The sequence below is a fragment of the Tachypleus tridentatus genome, chromosome 9 (genome assembly GCF_004210375.1).
Source record: "Tachypleus tridentatus isolate NWPU-2018 chromosome 9, ASM421037v1, whole genome shotgun sequence".
Classification (NCBI taxonomy): domain Eukaryota; kingdom Metazoa; phylum Arthropoda; class Merostomata; order Xiphosura; family Limulidae; genus Tachypleus; species Tachypleus tridentatus.
Genome location: NC_134833.1, coordinates 132,028,185 through 132,047,958, shown reverse-complemented (window position 1 = coordinate 132,047,958; position 19,774 = coordinate 132,028,185). Strand labels below are relative to the sequence as shown.

Here is a 19,774-nt window from a genome sequence, read left to right as displayed (position 1 = left end):
TTTCAGAGAAACAACAAGTGTGTGTTAGAAAGTTGTTCAGTTCAAATCAGATGGGTTTCTTTCAGTTCCAGCAAATCATATCAAACACCAGTGTAAAAAAACAAGGTTTATAACACTCAATAATGACAAGATTATTCAACTACAGAGGCAAATTGCTTGAATTTTAGTGTTGCACGAAGAGAAAAGTAAACCATACTTTCACACAAGATCTGCTGATCAAAATATCAACAACTTCATCTTTCATTTCTAACTCATGTTTTATATTTGAACTTCCTTGATATTAGTATCAGTTTTAAGATAAAAGGTGATAAAACAAGTAAATAGCAAATGTAAATGACAAAACAATCAACAAAATAGCATTACTTCTAAGAATTTTTAAACACCAATACAGTAAATGTTTAACACATTAATTCTGCAAACTACAATACTAAGAAGTCACTTCTCGTAGTTACACTTGCCCGAAACTGTACATTAAATAGTGTTGTTTTTCTAACAATAAATGTTTTTAATGTCATAACTTTTACAAATTATTGATATGGTAATAAATGTTTAATTGCTTCTGTGGAGTTATCCTAAATAATATACATTCTGAACCACCTCCCTAAATTAAATGTTTTTAAATTTAATTCTTAACAAAATGGTATTAACTTTCCTGCTATGTTTCACATTTAGTTGAACAACAATGGTTTCCATAACTTTGTGCTACAATAAAATATATCCGACTTTATCATAATGGAAGTTTACAGTAATTTTGAGATTTAACATGAAAGATGTCAATTACACTAAGAAAAAATAATTTTAATATTAAAAGCTCTTCCAATTTGTACAATATGACACTGGAATATGATTCAAACATAGCATACATTTTTTTATATTAACAACTCCTAAATGACAGGATGTGACCTGTCGGTGGGGCCTAAAGGGTCTGGTTTTTGATTCGATAGTTTTGTACCCAAACAAAAACTGAATGCTGTAAACATTATGGTTTGTCTGAGCAATGACTATTTTATGGTGAGTAATTTACATTTAATTTCTTAGGTTCTAGAGGGGAGTGAGGATGTGCAGATAAAATAGAGATGAAAAAATACCTGGAAAAAAAATGTCATGTGAGTCACACCAGGGAAAATTCAGGATATTTTAAAAATATAGCCTTATCAAATTAAGAACTTAAAACTTATATACTATTAAAATATTGGTTATTAACTAAGATATTATGCTTTACTAATTGGTATAACATAAACTAAAAATAGTTTAATATAATTTTTGAGTGAGAGGGTTAAACAGAGCACAACTATAAAAAAAAAATTAAATCAATGTAACAGCCACTCCTGACAGACAAGACCCAAGTTTTGCATTTTTTGCATAAATCATAGAATACAGCAAGATGTGTATCTCAAACATGATTGATCTTGAAATATGCATATGCATTAACTGTCATACAATTTGAACACAGGATACCTTGAGCTGTTAACTTGTGAGAGGCTGTGACTCCATTCCAAAAAACAGGACACTGTTAGATGTGTCATGTTAGCCACGCTAAACATAGCACGAGATGAGAATACAGCCATGACTGTTGCACAAACACAAAGTATACACAATGTAGTCATGAAAAAAATAAAGAAAAACCTTAAATATAAGATGACATTTGATAACATTTTTACTGCAACATTTTTAGTTTCCCGATTGGTCATGTGATGCATGACTTGCATGACATCATTAATGCGTGTGTGTTTCTGTGTGTGTATATATACACAAACCCATTTAATTCTGGTAATAACATGATAATAATAAGTCTTTATAAAACAGAAAAAAGGATACTGGTATTACACAAATATAAAGACTAAAACCTCTAAATTACCTCACAATGTTATAAATCCTCGCAACAAAAGAATGGATTTCAGCAACAGCGTGAACCAAAAGACGAGGATGTGCTCCTACTCCGAGATAAGAAGCTCTGATAACAAAAAATTAACCATTGATACTAACAGTTTAAAAGGCAAAAGCAAATTTCTAAAAGGAAAATGTTCTTTAAACTTTAAATTGAAACACATTCTTTGAGATGTTGGAAAAATAACATGTACAAGTTCAATGAAACAATAAATGATAATAAATATGTATAAGAAATTGGTAGAAATGACTAAACATAAGATTTGAAACATATGTTCAAATACTAATTTACAGTATAATGCTCAAGAAAATTTGAGAAATTAACTCTTTTAATATTTAAATAAGACTCCCTAGAGCAAAAACAAAACTTGAAAGTGTCAAATTACATCTATTTTGTTGAATAAATATGCAATTATTACATCTTGTTCAATACAGTTAGAGAAAATTAAGAATTTTTAGAAATGCCAAACACATCTCAGTATCACCTAGCATACTTAAAACAGTTTGTTCATGATGTTAGTAAAACACGTAGGTTCAAAAAGTCTCTATAGAAATGAAATAAAAATTCTATAACCCTTTTTGTTTCTTAAATAAGGTTATAGGGTTTTATTTCATTTCTTTAAACAACTTACAAACTGATAAGAAAGTGAGATTCAGAGTTGTGATTTTACTGGATATGCTCTGGATTACACAACATAAAATAAGACTTATTTGCATAAGGCAATAAAAACACTACAAATTTTTCATTTTTTAATTTTAATATTATCTTCTGAAGATAATGAGAATAACAGATACTGAAATCAGGATATCTTTGTTTGGTCTTTCAAGAATTACTGCTAAATGTTAAAGAAAATAAGATATTGTTGCATAATTTTAAAGGATAACCTCGAGCAATCTGAAGTGTAAGTTCCAATTTATACTAATTATTATTACTTACCTATATACGTCCACTAGACCCTCTAAAAGGTGACCGAGAGGATGAAATGGACAGTCGCATGACCGTTGAAGATAGTTCTGTATATCTCTGTAGTTTTCTAAAGTAAGCTGCCCCTGCTCCGAACTGTTGTAAGGAATTCTTTCAAGAAAATCGAGGCTATCTTCAAACTGATTATGCCATCTAAAAAAAAATATTGACATTAATATGCACAGTGTAAAGTCAAAACATAATCACATTATCCTTGCATCTCACATACTAATACGGATCAGAATCAGACACAAAAGTTAGAAAGCCTTCTACAAAAAGTATTCCATTATTGTAGATACAAAGATTGGTGGAGTGTGTTATATTAAAACAGTTTTGCCACTTCATCACTTTGTCATAGCTCATGTTGGATATTTACCCTGAAGAATATTTTTGGTATGCTTTGACCATGACATCCTTATGACAGAAGATACTTTCTATAATCCATCTAGTGTACAGTACAAGGGTAATGGTTTCCAAGTGCCTGCTTGAATAGTCTAATTGTAAAATAAATCCATAGGTGTTGTGTCTGATGTTTCAATTGGTGTATGTCTTCATATAGTAGTATGAATATCCCTTTCATTTTTCATCTGATTGAGGTATGCCATGGTTGAACGAATAAGTAATGGAAGCAGTGTATGTACACAACTCGTGTTCCTTTTCTAGAAAAAAAGATCCTTCTTGAATATGTTACATACTGTTACTTAAGCAGATTTTTGCTAGTAACTGTTTGACACATTGAGAGTTGTTACAGATGTCACACTTTGCTTACCACAACTTGGATAAAACTTGTTGTAAGTCTCTTTTTGGATGATCTTTATGTTTCAAGTTGATCCATATTTCCTTGCTTTCCAATGCCCACTAAATACAAGAATTCACAATCTTGAAAGTATAAAGTCCCTAATCTAAACACACATTTATGATACTGAGTACATGAATATTTTGTACAAATTTGGATGATGTATTTGACCTTTTAACACCAAAGTGACCATCAATTTCCATACTTTTAATATGTTTCATGTATCTTTCAGTAAACACTGCAAGTCTTTTGTACATAAAGATTTTTTTTCATTAAGTATTTTTACTAAAAATTTGTCCTTGAATATGTGTAATCATAGTTTTGACAATCTAGAATTTAACACAATTTCATCTGAAAGTTATCAAATTTCATCTACATAATCTTTACAACCTCCTAAATAAATGTCTTTTTTTTAACTTTATATTTCATTTGTTATTTTCTCTACCCTAACTCTATATGGATTCAGTTAATTTTATGGGCTCATAACCACTACAGAAAAAATAAAACTACATTACCTTTCTTGACTGCACATTGTAACAGGATACTACAGTTGTTTATCCTAAACAGCTTAAAGCTCATAACAGTATACATTTGTTTACACTTAACTTTATTGCCTTTTGATCCAAGAATAACTAATAATCCCAGCAGACAAGTTCTAAATCCCTCAAGAGATCGTGTAGCTTACATAACTGTAACAAATGAAATAAAGTACAACCTAGTCTTCGACATACCATGCGAAGAATTTTTATTATTATGATTTTTCATTAACTTAGCTGATCTAACCTCATCTCATATAACAAGGTTTTCCATTCTAATTAATTTATAGGAAAAAAATATATCACATACCAGTGATTATTTTTTGCTGGCAAAGCTTAAACCTATTTTTTGATACTAATGGTACAAAAGTACATCAAATGTTTTATTTACTTCAATAACACACCTAAAAATACAGAATAATAACATACAAAACAAATAATGTCCTACAACTGTCATAAGCTTTTTAATTATATGATAAGTGGCTTTAAAACCTTACCTTAACCTTGTTTATACAACCACCACAATAACAACATGGTACTTAGTGGTTCATTTTAACTGTCCACACTCTAAACTAAATCAACTTATAAAAAAACAAACTTTTAAATTAAGCTAGCTCTCATAATTCATATACTTACCAAGCTATTTCTTAGACTCGTTTAAATTTACTGCTTATATAACATCTGAAGGCAACCCATTCCAAAGACCAACCTCCCTTTCAGAAAAATAAAACTCCTACCCTGTCAAAATTTATATTTGTGTACCCTAGTCCTACTGTTCTTGTTGTTAAATATGCACAAGGATGATGCATCAACATAATCAATTCTTTTTACAATTTTAAACTCCTCAATTAGAATCTCGCCCAACTATTCTTTTTTCACTTGAAAACCATTTGAGATTTCATCTTCTCTTGTTATAACAATCCTTCACTTTAGTAACCTTCTCTGAACCATTTCCAACAATTTGATGTATTTTCTAAGGTAAGAAGCCCAAGACTGAACACAATATTTGAAATTTGGTCAAATCTATGACCTGTACAAAGAAACAAGTTCTTTAAACTTATATTCAATATTTCTGTACATACAAACTAAAATACTATTTGCTCTACCACTAGCAACAGCACAATGCTTGGATGGCTTTAGAGACTGATCAACTATTACACCAATATCCATTTCTTTCATGACACTATTAAGGTTCCTCCCATGAAATTAAACTTATAATTCAAATTGTTAACTCATATGCATCATCTTTCATTTATTATAATTAAAATCCATCTGCTACTTATTTGCTCAACTCAATCTAAATCCTTTTGTAAAGCACCACCATTCTCTTCACAATTAGCAATACCCATAACCTTAAAATCATCTGCACATTTTAGTAACATATTGACCACTCCATCTATGTCATTGATGTAAACCAAAAATGAGCAAAGGTTCTAAGACTGAGCCCTGAGGTACCCCGTGATTCCATTTTGACAAACTCCAATTGTGACAAACCTCTTTCTTCCATCCACACTCTTCTATCCAACTTATCCCCTCCACACACACTCTAGAGAAGTTTGTTTTTCTTACAAGCATTTTATGTGGCACCTTGTCAAATGCTTTCTGAAAACCTGGATACATCAAATCAATGCCCTTACCCTCATCAACATAAGCAGTAGCCTTTCCAACAGAAACATTTGAAATGAAAACAAAATAGAGAGTATTCTGTATGAAAACAATTTGATATAACACTGCATTTTACAGATTAAAACAGGTTTTCTACTTATAGTAAATAATACAGTATAAAATATCAGAGAGAACTACTGCAAATTTATGAGAGTGAATGTGACAAGTGGGCATGGCAAGTAGGTCTGATTTTTACAGTTTGTGATTCCATAAAAAGATAACATTGAAGGCTATAAAAATAATCTTTTGCCTAACTAACATTTATATCAGAGAATAATTTACATTGTTTTCCATACTTTTCAGAATTGTTGTAGATAAATTATGGAAGGGAAAAGACCTAGAGAACAAATGTCACAATTCTCAATAGTAAGAGCACTTGAGGATTTTTTTTTAAATATTTCCATATAAAAGTATGAATTTAAAGGCTATATAATATGAATTTTTGATTTATTAACTATATTTTGATGCCAAGTTTATTCATATACAATAATAATAAAGTTTATTTAACGTTAAATGTAATTCTAAAAACGTCATGACATGCACACTTTCACCCATCCATAGTGTACTTCACCCTCCATATACATCCAAAACAAAACTTTCAATGTTTTAATATCAGTTTTCACATGATAAACCACCAAAAAATATACAAAAAGCACAGTAATTTAGTACTCTTCTATAACATGTGCAAATTATGTGCTGGTCACATTTATTTTTAATTCAGTAAAACAGCTTTATGTACACAAAGATAACAAAAAAGTGTTTGCATGATTTAAAACAACAGTTTTAAACTCTGTGAATTTAACATTTATCTTGCTGCTAAATTGAAGAACAGTTTTCTAACATGTAAATGATGAATGCAATTCAAAATATTCCAAATGTAAAAGACTAAATTACATTTAGTGTTAGGTTGACGAAGGAGCCAATTTCTGGAAAATTTAATTTTGTTTTATAATACAAATTTTGTTGATGAAACAATTTTATAAGAATGGCCAAGATTAAGCCAAAACACTTACAGTCTGTATTCATCTCTAAATTAATACAAATATTTATTTAAGTAAACCACTGAAAAATAATTTTAATACATTATACATATATTGAAACATGTTAGTACTTATTACAGACCCCATAAATATTACATAATACAACATAATCAAAAACACCTTAAGTGTGATTAAAAAGTACAGGCCAAAAAGGATGGAGTGTGTAACTTAAAGGAATGAAACTAAAATAAGCTGCCAAACTTAAAGCTACATTTATAGCATTGATAACTTTACTGTAAATATTCATTCATTATTTATCCAGACCACACTTGTTTGTTCAACTTGAGGCATGATAGTGGGTAAAACAAAATATGCAGCCCAGCTAACTAACAACTGAACTTTAACAGTAAAATTATTACTGGTATTATAAGCATTACTACCAGTTTGACCAGTATTGACTACATTACTTTCAGTTGCATGATCAATACTTTTATGGACACATTTTTCATACTGAAGGCGTTTTTGATCAGTAAGATTATTTTTGTCAATACACAACAAAAAAACAACACCAAGAATGAAAGTGACAACCCTATTGTTTGGAACAGACTCATATTTACAGAACCAACCAGTTTTGTTTTTTTTAAATCTATGGTGGTAATTTTTCCTTTCTTAAACAGTTTTAATTTTCTTTATAGCAACATCATGGAAACTAAATTAACAGTTTCTTATCATCACCTGCATGCACTTGGTACAAATGTAACAAACATCATTATTTATGCCACTTGCTTAAGCTAATATCCCATGACACAAAATACTTTTTAATTCTTTAATTAGGAGAGTTTCATTAAACTTAGAATATATGAGCTTAAAAGATGGCAATGAATAATAACTATCTAAGTAATTTAAACAAAAATTAGATTTTAAACTTCTAAAAATAAAATTATTAGATCTACCAAACTCAGTCATTTTTAATCTAAATGACCAAAAACTAAAAATGTCCAACTTTACTCTTAGATGAAGCTGTTGTAAAAACTTGGGTAGGCATGTGCAAAAACTCTGGTCAAAATGGGGTAGTTTTTGTTGCATAACTTTGGTTATATTTAGACTAAATTTGACACTCAATTGTAAGTTATAAAATATCTACCAATTTGCTAAATTAAAAAAAAAAATCCATAAAAGTTCAGTATGTTTTTCTATCAAATAGAGTTTTCGTACTTTAAGAGCAAAGAAAAAAAAATTCAATCAAAACTGAATTATTTTATATTTTGATTATTTCTTCCCAGATTGCTTAGAAATTTGGTATGTGGAGTAATAGTACAGTAGAGCACATCAACTGAAAATATGTCACAGTTTGGATTACTACAGTTGCAGCAATTGAAAAAGGAAAGTTATTACACTATCACTTCTATTAATCCTTTCACTACAAGTTTTCCTATAGTCAGGGTTCAGAAAGACATGTTATCATATTGGTAGATTAACATTCAAAATTTTATTGAACTACTATTTTATGAATTTATGCAAATAAGTTTGGTTTGATTGATTGATTTAGTGTTTTATGGCACAAAGCAGCTAGGCTATCTGTGCCAAATGTCCAGTAAAAAGGTAAAAATAAAGTAAATGTAGTAAAATACACAAAAGGAAATGAAGGTAAAACAAAACATCATTGAAAAACAGAAAAAGTATAAAATCAATGTTGACACCTAGTCTACGATGTTAAGAGAGAAAGCAGAGTAAAAGAAGTTGTAAAGTACTCACTCTAGCAAAATGGTAATGATCATAACCCACCAGAAAGACTAACAGGTAAGTACAAGAACTACCGTCAGTCACCTGAAGTTGGTCTTTCCAGTCCTGGTTCACAGGTTATGTATCATTATAGCAAAATCGTAATAATGGCCAAATGTCCAGTAAAAGGTAAAAGGTAAAGTAATAAAAGTAAATGTGTTAAATGACATGCAGCAAATAGTGTTGGCATAATACAAAGTTGTAAAGGACTTCCTGTAGGAATGACTAACCACCGTCAGTAGTAAAGTCAAATGACATGATAGTAGTTCAAACAGCAGCGCAGCGTTAGTCACCTGAAGTTGGCCTTTCCAGACCTGGTGTCGAGTTATTTAATAATCTGGCCATTTTCCAATGTCAAATTGAACTAGAGAGAATGAAACTGTAAAAAAAGAACCACAATTAAAAAGGTGTAATGAATAAATATGCAACACTTAAATGAGATTAAAAATATTAATGGCCATTAAAAAACTAAAAACTTTATCAAGGTGGACAGTGTCACCATCACCAATAACATTGTCCAATGTTACAGATAAACCTTGGGAAAAAACATGTTTAAAATATTGCCGTCGTTGAGAATTGTAACGATGGCAAGAAAGTAAAATGTGCCTGATAGTGATTTGAGTGTTACACAAACTACACATTGGTGCATCAGTTCCAGATAAAAGAAAATGATGAGTTAAAAAACTGTGACTAATGCGTAGTCTAGTTAGAGCCACTTCTTCCTTCCGAACTTTACAGAAGCAAGATGGCTAAAGCCCAATATAGGGTTTTATTTGAAAAAACTTGTTGTCACATTGCTCACTCCAAGTGGACTGCCAGCTGGCACAGAGCTGAGCCTTGAATACAAGACCATAGTCCATGTACGGAATAGGCACAGTGGTGATAGTGCCGGAGCAGATAGATTAAGCTGCCCTGTCTGCAAGCTCGTACCCGCGAATACCAACATGGCCTGGTATCCAGAAAAACTGGATAGAAGTAGCAGTTAATGAGAAATGGGCCAGTCGGTTTTGAATATCAGCGAGAACAGGGTGCGAGCCAACGTGTAGCGATTCCAAGACCTGTATAGAACTAAGGGAGTCAGTATAAATAGTGGAGTTGGAGTACTGCTCAGCTGCAATATGATCCAGGGCAAGAGATATGGCATACAGTTCAGCAGTGAACACAGAAGCTGTAGAGAGGATTCTGTGCGCAACTACCGAACTGCAGCAAACCATAGCAGAGCCCACTGAATTACCTGATTTGGAACCATCTGTATAAATGGGAATGGAATGATTGTTTGAAAGATGTTCATTAAATAAAAGACGGTACTTCCAATCTGGAGTATCTGCCTTTTTCAGATTACTGAAAGAAAGGTCACATTTGGGGGCTGTAATAAGCCATGATGGGATGGGCTGACTTGTGGAATCTGCAATGTTATCCAAGGACAGACCCAATTCATCCAATTGCACCCGGATGCGAAGGCCAAACGGAGCAATGGCAGATCGTCTGTTCTGAAAAAGTACAGCTCACCGAGGAAGGAAAACACATCCCCAGGTGGGATGCTTTGTTAAGGAACGAAGTTTCAAAGAATACTGTAAAGATAGTTGCAAACAGCGAAGGTGCAGAGAAGGTTCATGAGATTCAACGTATAAGCTCAGAACTGGAGAAGTCCTTGGTGATGAATGGGGTCCAGCATCTTTAAGGCCGAGGGTCTGGCAGAGCCATAGATCATTGATCCATAGTTGAGTTTTGATCGAATAAGAGCACAATATATCTTTAACATTGAACATCGATCTGCTCCCCAACTGGTAGAAGAGAGGACACGGAGGATGTTCAGTGCTCTTGTGCATTTGACCCGAAGCTGCTTCAAGTGTGGTATAAAGGTCAGCTTACGGTCAAAGATAAGTCCCAAGAACTTGGTCTCAGGGACCACTGGAAGTGAAACTTCACCTATAGAAGTTCAGGATCAGGGTGAATACCCGTTGGCAGCAAAAGTGCATGCATACGATTTTAGAGAGAGAGAAATTAAAGCCGTTCACCATAGTCCACTTCAGTACCGATTGAGGGCAGTTTGTAATTACCGCTCAATATATCTCATGTTCGACGACTGACATGAGATGTGAAAGTCGTCGACATATAGCCCATTCGCAATAGTGAGAGGGAGTTGTTCAGTGATGGCATTTTCTTTACACTGAAAAGTGTGACACTCAAAACACAGCCTTGAGGGACTCCAAGTTCCTGTACAAAAGAACGGGAAAGTGTCAAACCCACACGAACTTGGAATCTCCTATCCATTAAAAAAATTTTACTAAACATGGGTAAATGGCCACGTAACCCATATGTATGGAGGTCTCGCACAAAGCCATACCTCCATGTTGTGTCGTAAGCCTTCTCAATGTCAAAGAATATTGATACAAGATGTTGGAGTTTGAGAAAGGCTTCTCTGATTGATGTTTCAAGACGAATTAGGTGGTCTGTGGTGGAGTGCTGTCGTCGGAACCCACCCTGGGTGGGCGAGAGAAGGTTGTTTGATTCGAGGAACCAAACAAGACGAGCATTAACCATTCTCCCTAAGACAGCTCGTCAAAGCAATTGGACAGTAGTGTGAAGGAATCTTGGGATCTTTCCCTGATTTAGAGAAAGGTAAAATAATAGCCTGGCGCCAGGCATCAGGAAAAATATTCTCCTGCCAGATCTGATTAAAGACAATCAGAAGGACATCAAGAGAAGCAGGAGATAGATGGTGCAGCATGTCATAATGAACATCATCAGGTCCAACAGATGTACTGGCAGACCGATGAAGGGCCATTTTCAGTTCCACCAGCATAAAGGGACAATTATAGTAAAAGAAACAGTCAGTTCAAAAGGAAAGAGGTGAATGCTCTGCCCGAGTCTTGATGATCAAGAAGGTAGAGGAACAAGCAGAAGTGCTAGATACCCGGCAAAAGCTTTCACCTAGAGTATCAGCCACCTCCTGACCGTCAGAGAGTAAGATCGAGAGGGGGACAGAATTGTAGTGCCCATTAACCTTTCGAATCCTGTCCCATATGGAACTGGTGGTAGAGTATATGCTAGTTGTGAACTTAATCAAAGATTCCTTCTGGCTGTGGCGTCTTACCCACCTAGCATGTGCACAGGCCCATTGGAAAGCAACGTTGTTTGAAAGTGTGGGATATCTACGAAAAGTATCCCAGGCCCGTTTTTGAGCCTTCCGTGCTAAGTGGCAAGCAGGATTCCAACACGGACGAGGATATCATGGAAAACGTGTCGAGGTTTTAGGAATACACCAAGCAGCTGCTTGAATAATACAGCCAGTTACCGCTGCCACACAGTCGTCTATTGATGGCTGATTTATGATGGCAGGATCAAGTTCTGCGAGAGCAGTGAAAGTGGACCAGTCTGCCTGATCCAGCTTCCACCGGGGCACGTGGGTAGGGTGGCATTGACCATGGCCAGTCTCTCTCAAAAGGATAGGAAAATGATCACTGCCTAGTGGATTACTGTCAACCCTCCATGAAAAATGGGAGAATAACGAAGGGGAGCAAACCGAGAGATCAATAGCAGTAAAGGACTGACTAGGTGCATGAAAATAAGTGGAAGAACCAGTATTGAAAAGAGAAAGATTGTAATCAGAGAGCATACGTTCTACAGAGCAACCCCTCCCATCAATAACAGCACTTCCCCAGAGGGGATGATGTCCATTAAAGTCCCCCAGGATTAGAAATGGAGACGGCAACTGTTCAATGAGAGCATCAAGGTCCAATTGATCATGTCTCTCCAGGGGACAGGTAGAGAGAACAAACAGTGATGGTATGACCCAAGGAAACACGGATGGCTACGGCCTCCAAGGGTGTGTTGAGTGACAAAGACAGGGTGGGCACATGCTGATCAACCAATAGTGCCACCCCTCCATGTACTCGTCCATCACACAGCATGTCATTTCTGTACAGAGAAAACTGCCAAATGGTGACTGTATCAGGAGGTTTGAGAAATGTTTCTTGTAAGGAGAGACAAACAGGATGGTAGGAAGCAATCAGTGTTTTGATATCATCCAGATTAGAACATAAACCTCGACAGTTCCATTGTATCAAAGTGGCCATTTTTAATGACGGGTAGGTGAAGTGGCTGGAGAACCCTTCTGTTTACAACCACGTCTTTTTTCCTTACTGTCCTTAGTCGGAGGAGGTCTATCAACCTCCATGGATCCTGCCCTGGGTCGAGTGGGCAGGTCTTTGTTATTGGAAGGGGATTCCAGTGACTGAGGACACGAATGAATGATTGTTTTGCCTCTTGGGGTGGGAGAAAAAGATGTATCTTGAGGTTTGTTTTGAAACTGAAGGATGAGGAACAGGGATGGGTGTGGAGGAACAGGGATGTGTGGATTCATCAACCTTTTTAATCATGGAGGTCAAAAGGCTTTTCATTTATTTTGAAAACGATTCTCTTGGAGTCACAGAGAGATCTGTCTGCACTCCCACTGTAGTTGTGGAATGAAATGCAGCAGCATATGCCCGAGATGGAGTAGTGGGCAGCAATTTCCGAGCCTCAGGATAACTAATGTTACGTATCGTTTTCAAACACTGCACCTCTTTTTCCTCCAACCATTTTGGGCAAGAACGAAAGTAGGAGGGGCAAGAACCATTGCAGTTGACGCAATGTGGGTCCATGTCACATTCATAGGCATCGTGGTCCTTGCCCCCACAACGAGCACGTGTCAGGGAACCACGACATGATGTCTTTGAGTGGCCGAATCTCTAACATAGGAAACATCAAAGAGGGTTTGGAATGTATGGCCGTACCCTGCAAATGAGATAACCTGCCTTGATGGTGGCATGTGCACATGATGAAGTAACTGTCAAAACGAGGGTATTTGTTGGCAGTGTAACTCCATCTTTGAGACTGCAGAAACTCCTTGAGTGGAGAGACCAGCGAGAATCTCTGACTCGGGGACATTCTTCAAAGCCCTCTCAACAATAACTCCTCATGATGAATTCAAAGTAGCATGAGGTATAACCTCAATAAGTATATCCCCAATTGTCTTTGAATTCAAGAGGAGTTCACTGTGTTGGGATGTGAATGTTTCAACCAATATGTCTCCAGATCGAAGCTTCTTTACTGACTTTGGAGAGCCAGCAAGTCCCTCTAGTCCCTTCTGAATAAAAAAGGGGGACAATTGCCCTAAAGGTTTTTCCGAAAGAGAATGTAATATAAGAAAATGAGGTACGTGTGTTACAGATGTTGAAGATTGCTGTTCAGAGTCTTCAAGACGTGGTCACTTACCCATTGACTGTTTTTTCACTATTTTATTTAAATCTTTTGAAGGAGGATCCATAAGAAAAAAGAAAAATTTCAGTACCCACTGACCCCAACCACCATGGAGCCCTACAAGGGGACGCACTACAAAGTCATGCAAGGACAAAGCAGCAACGCCAGGGTTTCATGAGCACTATACCCAAACACCAGCATCAGGCACAATGTTCACAACACCCATTGAGAACTTCCAACACTGGTACTTGGTTGACTCTAGCCCAAGTGGACCAGCCGACTGACCCAAGGAGGGCCACCCAAAGGCCGCCCCCGTCAACAGGAATTCAAGGCCAAAGTGATATGTTAGGGTTGGACCCCTCAACCACCAGGATCCTCTCCTCCCCTTCATGGGTCGCCACGCATGGCAATATCATGGGTGGATGTTTAGATCCCAGAGAAGGTAACCAGACAGAACAGAACCCTGGGAGGTCCCCTCACCACGTACAGGAATCCACACCAAGGGGAATAAGTTTGGTAACAAATTGTAGATTATAATACTAAATTTAGTATTATGTATCAGTTAATATCTTAATTTAACAACAAATGTTCAAAAGAAATTCCTGAACATCAATTTTTGTGTGTCATATTGTATGTTAAATGTATCTTTGGTTCAGAGTAGATGTTTGTGATGTTCAAATGTCTTTAGTCTTTTATGAAGAAACTCAAATTAGCAATGTTGACAAGCCAAAATATAAAATAAAAATCTCTTTTTTTCTATTTTCCGAAATAGTATTATGTTTAGCGAATCAACCAAAGTGGACCCACCCACCTTTTCCATTTTTGAAAATACTTGCTCACATGCATCTATTTTGCTCTATAACCTGTGTAATAAATCAAAGACTTAGAATGATCCCCATATGATTTTCTCAAACTTTGTAAATTGTTTATGTGAGAAACCCTTCCTTTTCATGGTAGAACTCAAGTAGAGAGGAAAAGGATAACTGAGTTCAAAATAGCTCTTTAAACTGATAACACATGGGAATTCTGTGGTAAAGATATAGTACATTGATTTTTTGTTATTTCAAAATGTACATATAAAGCCTAAAAAAAGTTATTTTTGTTTGACATACTTCATACACAAATTTCTTAAGACTTAGCAACATATGACAAGCAGCAATTCAGTACAAAGGTTGTTGCTAGAAGAGATAACTGTTTGCTTTATTTCTATATTTACTGTTCTATGTTTTAAGAAAGATAAGTTTAAGGACTTGTTTGTAACTAGTAATAGCCTATATACATATTTAATTAATGGTAATTGAAATATAGCTCTATTTTACTAAATACCAGTCCACTAAGACACTGCCAGGATAAGTAACTCCGTAAGGACTAAAGGTCAGTTTTATATTATTGGATGCAGTAATGAGTGCCCATGCACTACATCATTGTAACTTCTAAAACGTTAGTTAGCCACAGCTGAAAGGTCAATAAAAGAAAATTAATAATCCATAATAATATAGATGTATAATGTTATTAGACTTAAACTATTTAGACTACAGACTGTAATGTGAAACCACAAATGTTTAGTGAACAAAGCATAATTTATATTGACTCCTTAATTTTTACGTTTACAAGGTTGGTCAATTTAACCAAACACCTACAGAGAAACAACAATGAAATAAAAGATGAAATATGTTTTTCTTTAAAAAAAGTTTGATAATTACCTTGAGATTATAAAGACGTTGCATGTGAAATTTGACAATTTTCTCCATAAAAGTATTTTTACTCCTTAAATAAAAATTACTTTACATGTTGTATAATCAACATTCAAAATAAGAAATGTTTGAATAAATGAATACAAAATCTGAAAATGTAATAAGAAATCTGATATTTTGCATATGAAAGCCTTGTAACGTTTACTGATAAAAATGCGAAATTTTGCAAAGATGCACAAGGTGCAATAAAAGTCACAGAATGAAAACTATAACAATCACTAAATGATTGCAAGATTGGTTTCTGGGATTGAGCCCATAGTGAGATAGTTTATAACAGTGTCTTGCAAGTTGCTTTGGACAAAACAACTACTACATGCCTTGGAAAGTACAAACTGACCAATGGTATGTTTTCAGATTTTCATTTGTTAAAGTTATAAAATATTGTAATTATTTTTAATCAAATAAAATAGCATTAGTATACTTTTTCTTTGACTGGACTTCTTTCTTCCTTTTGTTGACAGCAACAGCCACAGCTTCCCAAGCTCGTTTGTTGTCAATAGCAGCACTAGCTCCTTGAATGCACAATATTTCTTTACACTGGTCAAATATATCTTCCCACTTCTGTTCGGCCATCACACAGAGTGGCAGTTTGCTGGAGAGAAAACATGAATGTTAATTGCAAACAAAATGATGACTACCATCAAAAGCTTTCCAAACTGCAGCATGACTTAGTTTATATTTTAGATATTTGTTATCTACCACAATTACCTTTACAGAAATGGGCATGAATTTTAACATACATTCTGAATTTTGTTTGGAGTTAATATACCCAATGCTCAATATTCTTGTGCATTACCTTGTACACATGACATCTTATTAGCTTCAACAGAATCATTATACTCTTTGTAAATTTTATGTTTTTTTATACATCACAGCTGTCAAAAGGCTAAAAGTCAGCAAGTTACTTTAGATACATCTAAGCTATTTTTTATATTTACAGTAAAAGTTTTAACTGAAAAATTATAACAATGAGTAAACTAATTTCTAGGGTCACATCAAATAACCTTCTATTGGTCTGCATGTTTATTAATACAAAATCATAATCTAACAGATAAAGAAAATATTTTCCAGCAGGTAGAGACAACTTAATAATACTGGCTGTCTATGAAAAATAAAACCAAAACACAGCCTCATCAAAAAAACAGATAAAGAAACAAAAATTACTGAAAAAGATGTTAATCTTTTAATGTTTTTCTATCAATCATTATTTTACTGGTTTCAAATATCAAAAAAAAATTTATTTTATTTATGAATTTGTGCTCTTTGCTTCGTTTATTGTAGATAAAATGATGCTCTGAATTATAAAAATCAATTATTTCTATCCACAAAAACTTATATTTTCTTTATCTGTTTTTACAACTTTAAAGAAGCATTTCTTAATGTAATGCAAATATATTGGCTAACTCCTAAAAATTATCTTCAAAATTCTGCATTTAGTAGAACTCTTTAAAACAAACAGTTTTAGTTTTGACAAAAGTATATAAATACTTTGTTCTATAAATGAAATAAAAATGCAAATACAGTCAGTAATATATTTTTAAAAACCTGTGTAGTCTTAGTTGACTAGTATAATAATCTGTTATGCACAACGTATGTTAGTTTTTTTTTAATATAAAAAAAACCAGCACTAAATACTAATGCTTTGCTTGGCCTACATGAATTTCTGTTTCCAGGTTTTGCAGTCTTTAATTTTATGGAATGGTTCTGTTACAGCTAATGTGCATTTAATATTCATTATGATATACTAACTAAAGAAAATGTTTAATAAAAATAAGAAAGATGGTCTAGCTGGAACTTTCTACATAAGGAAGTATGTGTACATACAAACACAAACATTATAATAAACTTTGTTTACAGAGCAGGAATACAAAACTTCTAATTTCTTCTCACTAACCCAACAGGTCTGATGATACTTGAAATGCAAAATTACTAAAGCACTTATTTTGTTACTGCATTTAGGCTAAAAAAAACTTGAGAATATTAACTTTTCTTCTAAGATCTGTATCATACTTTAATGTAACAATAATTATTTAATTTTTCACTTTTAAAGATCTTACCCAAAGTGTCTCCTTTGATCAATCTCTGGAGAGAATGAAGGTGTACCTGGAGATTTATGATATAAACCACTTAGCTTGATAGCTTCACTCCAAGACCCATTGAATGTTCCTTCTATCTTGTCTCCATTAGACATGTAAAGGGTTCCCTGTGCATAAGAATAATGATGAATATATTTTAAGAACCAAGGTAACTAATCTCTATTCTGGTTGATAACTGTAAAAATCCTTGTAAGAATTAGCAAGATACGTAAGTGATATGAATTATCTTAGAAGTACAATTTTCTCTGAATGTGTAAGAAATGTAAAAAAATGCATTCTTTAAATTATCCATCACAAACAGCTTCAAATAAAAATGAGTCCAAAATCAGTTTTAACTACAGTTCTTAACAATTCTGCAAGAGTAATAATTTTTAAAAAATTAAATTTTAAGCATTCAAAGGTAAAATGATTGGACCTACCAAATTCTGATGACATAAATATACACAAAAATACAACTTTTATATAGTCAACTAATACAGTCAATTAATACAACCTGCCACCTAAATCAATGTTAAACACAAGATAAAATAATCACATTTACACCTTAGCAGTTACATTTATATAGCAATCAACTTAACTTTAAATGACAAAATGTGCCAAATTATTATGATAATTATGGTGATAATAGCAGCTCAAACGTTTTTTGTTTTAATAACAAAGTAAACTCAAATATGATATTTTACTCAGTTAAGCAACTTAATTTCACTTAAAACAAAGAAAAAATAAAACTGTCATAACAAATGATTTAGTTTAGCATCTAAATAATATTTTATTAAAGTCTACAAAAACAAAAATAAGCCTCCATTTAACTTCTAATTATCTGAGAAAAATGAGAAATTGAGTATTTTATTTTTTTATTTCTTAATTTTACATATTTTAACAATAGAGTGAAGTGCACTTATATATATATATATATATATTAGAGCATATTTTATAAGCTTATTCAGTATTAAATAACAAATTAAACTATTATTAATTAGCAAATATTCTGACAAAATTAATTACACCTTACCATCTTTTCTACATTAGATACTATTCTTTAGTAACAACAATTACACATTATTACCATATCTTAGTTTCTTACCTTCCCATTAAATATCCCACCTGGTCCCAGTTCACCTTCATAACAAGTATTGTCCTCAAAAATCATCTTTCCAAATCCCTGAAATCAGTAACACAAGTGATGGAACTTGTTACATTTTTTGATACAAGTAGTTGAGTCTTAATATAATACAATCAAAATATATATAAACATGTTACCTGTTGACTTGATTCACAAGAGTGAAATATACATTCATATACATATATGCTACCAGGTAAAAAAAACCAGAAACTATATATGCTGTTATTTAACAAGAAACTTATTACATTACTTTGTAACCAATTTATACCTACTGTTTATATATACAGTTAATACAGGGCTGTGAAAACGTTATGGTATCTTCCAAATTGAGCAAAGATTAATATTTTGCTTATAAATCAAAATTACACACACACACACACACATATATATATATATATATATAACAATCAGCTAACCCATATTAATCCTTTTTCTCTTCTTATAACTTTGAAATTTCCAAAAAATATTCAAAAACTGAATGTACTATAAATAAAAATTATTTTCATTGGAGTACAAAATTGAAAAGTATTACATTTTTACTCACCACAACATTTATATAATATATATATATATAAATACAAAGACTAAGAAAAATTTTAAAGGCAATTGTACAATTGTAGTTCAAAACAATTGTACAAAACAATCTAGAAACAAAGTTTTTGTTCTCTTACTGCATTTAATAACAATGCTGCAACATAAGGAAACAATACAACAAAAATATTTCCCTTTATATTTTACTAAGCTAAAAATATATTGACAAAAATAAAGAAATTGTTAAGAAAACTATAGATATAACACTCTTTTGTCAATGTTTATTTGCTTTATTCTAATGCAAAATCTACTACATTTTCATATCTATATATATTTAACATAAAATTCATCTGGATTAAGTCCTATTATCAAACTAGACACTGTGCAGAAAGAGAATACTGATTGGAAATCTTCAT

The 19,774-nt window shown here is 33.2% G+C and overlaps 1 protein-coding gene across 2 annotated transcripts in view; it reads right to left on the bottom strand.

The window, feature by feature from the left end:
• The window catches only part of Als2 (Amyotrophic lateral sclerosis 2), an 86,274-nt gene that overhangs the window by 13,075 nt on the left and 53,425 nt on the right, over window positions 1-19,774 (bottom strand). For both annotated transcript variants that reach the window (XM_076457327.1, XM_076457328.1), the window contains exons 17-21: window positions 18,789-18,866; window positions 17,666-17,811; window positions 16,030-16,200; window positions 2,825-3,004; window positions 1,859-1,954 (exon numbers count right to left, since the gene is read on the bottom strand). In XM_076457327.1, coding sequence (XP_076313442.1) covers window positions 1,859-1,954; window positions 2,825-3,004; window positions 16,030-16,200; window positions 17,666-17,811; window positions 18,789-18,866 — 671 coding nt within the window. The remainder of the gene's footprint in view (window positions 1-1,858; window positions 1,955-2,824; window positions 3,005-16,029; window positions 16,201-17,665; window positions 17,812-18,788; window positions 18,867-19,774) is intronic.